The sequence below is a fragment of the Buceros rhinoceros genome, unplaced genomic scaffold, assembly GCF_000710305.1.
Source record: "Buceros rhinoceros silvestris isolate BGI_N320 unplaced genomic scaffold, ASM71030v1 scaffold35453, whole genome shotgun sequence".
NCBI lineage: Eukaryota > Metazoa > Chordata > Aves > Bucerotiformes > Bucerotidae > Buceros > Buceros rhinoceros.
The window spans coordinates 6,381-13,566 of NW_010402466.1; the positions used below are offsets into that span (position 1 = coordinate 6,381).

The following is a 7,186-nucleotide window of genomic DNA, read 5'->3' on the forward strand; positions in this document are numbered from 1 at the left end:
CGTGGCTGAAAGTAAAGCTGGTGCAGCTACGCCTGCCCATGCCTTAGACGTGCTCTGGAGGAGATATCTGCAGCGGAGCGAGTCCCTCCCTGTGGCCAGCAGCCAAATTTTTCTTTTCTTTTTCTCCCAAGGTGGCCCATTTTAAGGACTTCATCCCCCAGGCTTTTCCTGGTGGGCAAAGTATGATCCTGGATTCAGAAGTTCTTCTGATTGACAACAAAACTGGCAAACCGCTTCCTTTTGGGACTCTTGGTGTGCACAAGGTAAAAAAAAAAAGAAAGAAAGAAAAATCCTTTGTGTTGGTTGAGGCCGTTTCTCTGCTGACTTAATCGCACTATCACGTGATCTGGTATCAGTGGTGATTAAGAGATCTGGTACATGCTAGAGCAACTGGAGGAAAAATCAGATCCCTGACAAGGCTGATAGTAATGTCAAGGTGCTGCTCTAATCCAGTGGGTTTGGTATTAACCTGGTCACTGGCAGGACAGCAAGAAAACTTCACCTCAGTTATTAAAAATCCCTCGGAAAATCTTGCAGTTCTGTCATTGCTCATCCCGTGGCAGACAGGAAGACCACGGCGATGTGGAGAGTGAGTCTGTGTGGATGAGTAGTCTGTGTGCTGAGTAGTGCTCATGTCTGGCCTGCACGGTGGGGAGGGAGAGGACAGTCCAGGGGAAATTAAACCCGGAGTCATGCACGTGAAGTGTCTGATACTAGCTGGGTTTGTGCCGTGGCAGCAGTGATGGATGTTCCATTGCCCGAAGTCACTAGTGCTGGTGGTGGTATTTCCCTGTCACCAGGAAATGAGCGTGTTTTATCTTCGTAGCTTATGCTTTGACACGTTCCATCAAAATCTTAATGCTTGGAAAAATTCGGTTCTTTTAGAAGAGGCCTGAGCTCCTCATAACCACAAGATTATGGAGATAAAAATACGTCCTTTTGTTGCTGCTGTTTTTCTGGAACTCCACAGTGCTGCTTGCTACAGCTGCAGGCTCCTTCTCATCGATCTTGTCTTTCAGAAAGCTGCTTTCCAAGATGCCAACGTGTGCTTGTTCGTGTTCGACTGCATCTACTTCAACGACATCAGCCTGATGGACAGGTTTGTGGCTGGCGTGGTGCAAGGGCAGCCCAGCCGGTTTCCCAGCATGAACCTGCTGGAAGGTGCGAGCAGTGCAGAGGGGGCAGTTCACACGGCTGCGGGGACTGGCCCTTCCCCTGTAAAGCCCAGGCGGCGTGCGAGAGCCCTTGCTGTGCTGAGGAGTTCCGCTGGGGAGCCAGGCACCGGGGTGAACTGCCTTTCAACTGCACTGAGACACCAGCACCAGCTCATCTTGGGGCCTCTGAAACTAAACACACCCTTTACCCAAAATTTCTGTTTTATAACTTAATTTCCTGGAGGAAGATAAGAATTGATTGTCCTTTCTGGAACTGTCAAGTTAAATTAATTATTTAAATAGATTTTCTCAGTGTTTACGTGCTGGTGCTTCATGTTAAAAATAATTGCTTGACCTTAATTGTCCGTCCCCTGCTTCAGGCCCCTGTGTGAACGGCGTAAGTTCCTCCACGATAACATGGTTGAAATCCCCAACCGGATCCTCTTCTCGGAGATGAAGCACGTCACGGTGAGTTCAGTGTTAAAGTAGCCTGCAGGGTGACCTCGGGGTGTGCGCTCTCACCCTTCACTGCCCCTTGACCACATGCCCTTTCTGACAATTAAGGTTGCGGCTCCGGCAATTCCGTGCAGAGTGGTTCTGCTCCAGGTCCCTGTGCCGGCTCCTTGCGCTGGCTGTTCAGGAGGGCCACGGCTGTGCTCCCATCTCGTCTCGGCTACAGCCACTTCAGGATGGTCTTACCGTGCACATCTTTTGGCTCCTTAAGGATTTCGTAGCCACTGTGACTTTGTCAGGAGGAGCTGAAGCTGGTTGTGACTTGTTCTGTGCTGTGCACTGCTGAGCTGCGAGGAGGAGGTTGAAGTGTGATTAAGGGATCAGACTGCCGCCGGTTCCCAAACTGGCAGCGTCAAGTGCTGCATAGCCCAGATACAGCCCAAGCGCTCAGAAGCATGTGGAGACAGCACACTTCTCCTTCCTTTGATGGCTATGCACAGGCCCTACATCCCATTGTTTTTCCCCGCTGCTTCTGATCTCTGTAGCACCTTGGGTTTGGTGGAGAATGCTTGGACAGTGGCGGGAGAGAGCGCCTTTGGGAAGGGGAGCAGGGCACGGGTCCCGAGGCAGCGGGAGAGAGAAATAAGCAGGTGCTGCTGGCTGAGGAAAACCTGATCTTGGGGCGGGCGGGACATAGGCAGGACGCAGGGTGGCTACCTCGTCTCTGAGGAGTATTTTTTAACTAACAAACCCTTCACTTCCCAGGACATATTCCCAGCTCAGTCACTGGATGTGCAGCAAACACAACCCATGTGGGACCTTCCCTGGAAACTATGTTGTGAACTTCGCCACTCACCTCTGCAGCTGCTCTGGGTGTTGTGCACTATTGCTCCAGAGAGCCTGAGGACTGCAGCCCTGTGGCAGGCTTCAGCTAACCATGATTCCTTTCCTTTCCAGAAAGCTTCGGATCTGGCGGATATGATCACCCGAGTCATCCGCGAGGGCCTGGAAGGGCTGGTGTTGAAAGATACCAAGGCAGGTTCACATTTCCTCGTCACTGGTGTGTGCTGGGAATGGAGGGGTGTGGATGAAGCACACAAGGCTGGACCTCCTGGGAACATCCCTGGGTTCTTGCGGCTGCTGACATCCAGCCCAGGTTGCTCCGTGCTGTGCTCATACCGCGGGACTGTCTGAGGCGCCAGCTGCCCGCTGGGTGATCTTTCTGACGGGGGCTCTTGCCTGGTTTCGCACAGGGCAATTATGAACCAGGAAAGCGGCACTGGCTGAAGGTGAAGAAGGACTACCTGAACGAGGGGGCGATGGCAGACACCGCTGACCTGGTGGTGCTGGGAGCCTTCTATGGACAGGGCAGTAAAGGTGAGTCCCAGCAGCTGGCTTAAGTCAGAGATCTGTCAGTCCAGAAGACTCTCAAGGTTTTTCCCCTTTCAAGCCTCCTGCAGCATTCAGTCCACTCCCAGGAGCAGACTGGCTGTAGCAGTGACTGTCTGCTGCAGCCCATTGCACACCAGGCTGGGTTTGCTGGGGGTGAGCTGACCCAGCACCGCCTTAGGCCGGACTGGTGTCGAGGCTCTGCTCAGCTCTGTAGGTGGGAGCTGGTGCTGTGAAGCCATCACAAGCCCAAGGCCCTTTGACTCCCAAAGATGGAAAAGGGTTTTGGTTCATTCTGTTGCTTTTTGAGACGCTGTGGCTTGTCCTGTGGAAGGTGTGGGCCACCCTGCTGTCCCTCCTGCAGGTGGGATGATGTCCATCTTCCTCATGGGCTGCTACGATCCCAAGAGCGAGAAGTGGTGCACCGTGACCAAGTGTTCCGGCGGCCATGATGATGCCACCTTGGCGCGCCTGCAAACGGAGCTGGATATGGTGAAGATCAGCAAGGTGAGAGGGGCTGTGGCGTAGAGGTGATCCAGGGGATGCTCAGCAGAGGCCTCGGTGGAAGGCGCCTCCCTGCCGAGGCCCAGCCGAGGTGCTGGCTGAAGGCAGAACTGAAGGGTTCTGCTGGGAATGGAGAGAGGCTCGATTCGAGTTAAAGCAGATCAGCTGCTCTGACACGGATGAGCTGTGGGCACAGCCTGAGCTCTCTGCCAGACGCCGAGTGGGAACCGGGCCGTCTGGCTCCTGCCGAGACAAAGTGACTGGCAAGAGCAGAGCAAGGACCGCTTTTTCCTGCGTGTTGCGACTGGAGAAGGCAGTCACTAGATGGGGCTGTGGGTGAGAAGGGCTCTGGTCAGACCCGTGTCCTGTGGCTGGAGAACGTGGCTGGTGGAGTCAGGACTTTTCGTGAGTCACCTCTCAGTTGGGTTTTGTGCTTTTAATTAACAGGATCCCAGTAAAATTCCAAGGTGGCTAAAAATTAACAAGATCTACTACCCCGACTTCATCGTCCCAGACCCAAAGGTAAGTGCTAGCCTGGGCGTTTCACGGGGATTCCCAGCCCCGACAGCGGTCTCTGTGCCGCACCAAGCACAGATTGTCCCTTGTAGATTAGTCTGCGTGCTCCGAACAGGAAATTAAGCACAGATTTTTATCTCTGGATCTTGCAGGTGCATTCAAGGCCAAGAGCCTTGTGAAGAAATCATGCCTGCAGCACTTCTGGGAAATAATCTTGTGCGTTAAATCCCTTCCAGAAGTGAAATTTTTTTTTAAGTTTGAGGCAGGAGAGATCTGACTGGGAACGGTTGAAGCACAACCGAAACCCCAGAGTCGCTGCTGCTGTAGGTGTCCGGTAGAACGGGGGTATTTAGACATTGTCATCACGTAGTGGCTGAAGACCTCTGACTCGCTGAGCAACACGAGGTTTTCTAATTAAGGTGACCACGAAGGTCAGTGTGTGCGTGTGGAACTGCGCGTGCTGGGGTGGGGAGAGGTGAGGGAACATGGACACGAGCGTTAGTTCACGAGAGTGTGCAGGAACATGCCGTGACTTCCTCCCTGCCGTGTTTAGAAAGCCCCCGTGTGGGAGATCACCGGGGCCGAGTTCTCCAAAGCCGAAGCCCACACCGCAGATGGGATCTCCATTCGCTTCCCTCGCTGCACCCGCATCCGCGACGACAAAGACTGGAAGACGGCCACCAACCTCCAGCAGCTGAAGGTGAGTTACCGCCGGCTGTTCGAGAGTCAGTTCTGGCAGCAGACTGGGTTTGGCAGGACGGACTGGGGAGAAGGGGTCTGCTGCCAGGTACCCTGGCAGGATGTCACAGTTCCATTTACTGGAGGCTCAGGCCGCTTGGTGGGTTATTTTGATGTGAATCTCACTCTCTCAAGGCTCTTGAGCTGCTGTGCACTTTCCAGAAGGGCTGTGCTGGCAGCTGGTGGTACCAGCTCTTGTACCAGCCTTCACGGTGAGGAATTTCCTCCCCAAAAGAGGTGACCTTTATTCCCTTCCGTTAATGGTCATTCGGCCTCCCATGAACTGTTGAGATTGGAGAAGGCATCTGGGAAGTGACTAGTGGTGGCCTGGCACAGGGGCCAACTGGCCGTCAGCCAGGAGCCCTAGGGCTGCACCCACCCCACACAGCTCCCATGCCTCCGTTCCTGACGGGAGCCGCTGGGCTCGCTGCCCTCCCAGCAGCGCGTCAGCTGCTGCTGAGCTCTCTGCTCAGGCTGGTCACTGCCGTTCGGGCTGCTGTCACACAGCCCACGGGGACACTGACAGTAGAGGTAAGTGCTCGTTACACTGTCAGAGCGAGGAGTGATCCAGCCCCTGCTGGCTGTCCTCAGCTCGTCTGGCTCCTGGCACAGGTAAAGGTAAAACACCCTCTTGAGACAGACTGCTCCCAGCGCGAGCAGCAGGTCTCGTTGGTGTTCCAGGCCGGGGAGCTGCGTGCTGAAGAGCTGGTCTGTCTCGCTCTGGAGCAGACGATGGAAATGTGGGGTTTGGTACCACCCTGCATGGCTTCCCTGCAGGTCAGGAGGCTGGTGGAACACACAGAGCTTGAACAAGGGTGACAGCAAGAGGTGCGGGAAGAAAAAGCACGTGAGCAAATGCTTCATGAGGGGAACAAACCAGAGGAAACAATGAGTTACGGCTCGTGTCCGCGGTCAGAGGTTTCCCCGTGGCTAAAGGCAGGGCTTTGTTTCTGCTGGGACAGGAGCTGTACCAGCTCTCCAAAGAGAAGGCTGATTTCAGCGTTGTTGCTGGGGAGGAAGACGAGTCCCCGGCTGGCAGCAGTGGAGAGAATGAGGGGAATTCCAGGTCTTCCACACCACACAGCGCTGTCAAAACTCCCCCGAGCAAGTCACCTGCAAAGGCCCAGAAGCCAGAAGGTGAGGTGGTGCTTTCTCAGGGTGTGTTCCCTGCGTTCGGGGCAGGCTGGCTGTGGATCTGTGTCTCTGTCAGATGCTCAAAGATCCCACAGCAGCTTTCATGGGCGTGTCAGGGCTAATGGGGAAAGCTGTTCAGAGCCTGGGTTTGGGCTGTGCTCGTGGTGGGGGTTGAACAGCCAGTGAGAGGAGATGGAGACAGCACCATGATGGTGGCTGATCAGGTGCTTAGGCAGCTCTCGTGGAGGAGAAAAGCTCTCTGAGATTATTGCTGCCTAGAAGAGAGTCTCGAACCCAGCAGAGTTGTAGTTTGTACCAGAACTACCTGGGAGACGTTTCTGTGGCACCTTGGTGTCTTTTACTCCCTAGATGAAGGCCCTCAGCAGACCGTGTCTGACTGATCGAGCCGCAAACCTGCTGCTCCCGTTCCTGCAGATGACGTGCCCGTTGGTTAGACGTTTCTGGCCATGAACCAGGGTTTAATTTTATCTTGATGGAGCCGGTGTGTGTCTGAGGGAGCCGCAAACCTGCTGCTCCCGTTCCTGCAGATGACGTGCCCGTTGGTTAGACGTTTCTGGCCATGAACCAGGGTTTAATTTTATCTTGATGGAATTCACGCACAGGGGAGGGCACCTGGGTGGAGGGGGTTTCCAGGCAGTAAACTGCAGCGCTGAGAAACGACTCTGAGTTTGCTTCACCAGCGCTTTGTCACTGGGGAGTAACTCGAAGGAAAATTCTGAGCAGTCTCCCAAAGACTGTGGTGACAGCAGAGAGGGAGGTTGGGCAGCAGCCTCCTGGAGGTGAGGGCAGGAACATGCAATAGATAAATGTCTCACCAGTGACATTCTACTTTGTGGATTTTCCAGAAAGTTGAGGCGGGGGGTGGGGAGGGTGAGGAGCCTTCTTTTTCCCTCTTCTCCCCCCACTTTAATACACAGCCAGTATCTGGACAGAGAGCACAAATGAGACAAGTTTTTGTTTTCAGAAAGCAAAGCAGTCATTGGATCCCCTCAAAAATCCGAGGAGAAACGAGGGGAGAAGCGAAAAGCATCCGAGATGGAAGACAACGGAAAAAAGGTACAGACAGGGGAGAGTAGCTGCTCTGGGGTGGGAGGAAGCTGAGGCAGTTCCAGCTGTCTGTTCACTTTTGCCTTCCACCTGGAAGCGCCTGAAATCTTCCTGCAGCAGCACCCTAAATTAAAGGGAGAGGTAAAGGCTGAAGTAGCAGCCACAGTCCTCCTGTAGAGGAGCTGACAGCTGCAGCTCTCCTGGCGGCAGAGCAGGCTTTGTCCTGCGTT

At 54.3% G+C, this 7,186-nt stretch overlaps 1 protein-coding gene across 1 annotated transcript in view; it reads left to right on the forward strand.

Moving 5' to 3' along the window:
- The window catches only part of LIG3 (ligase III, DNA, ATP-dependent), a 14,275-nt gene that overhangs the window by 6,213 nt on the left and 876 nt on the right, over positions 1 to 7,186 (forward strand). Inside the window, exons 9-18 of the mRNA XM_010132646.1 lie at positions 132 to 263; positions 1,020 to 1,099; positions 1,535 to 1,622; positions 2,565 to 2,642; positions 2,861 to 2,984; positions 3,361 to 3,503; positions 3,948 to 4,022; positions 4,570 to 4,716; positions 5,717 to 5,891; positions 6,874 to 6,965. Coding sequence (XP_010130948.1) covers positions 132 to 263; positions 1,020 to 1,099; positions 1,535 to 1,622; positions 2,565 to 2,642; positions 2,861 to 2,984; positions 3,361 to 3,503; positions 3,948 to 4,022; positions 4,570 to 4,716; positions 5,717 to 5,891; positions 6,874 to 6,965 — 1,134 coding nt within the window. The remainder of the gene's footprint in view (positions 1 to 131; positions 264 to 1,019; positions 1,100 to 1,534; positions 1,623 to 2,564; positions 2,643 to 2,860; positions 2,985 to 3,360; positions 3,504 to 3,947; positions 4,023 to 4,569; positions 4,717 to 5,716; positions 5,892 to 6,873; positions 6,966 to 7,186) is intronic.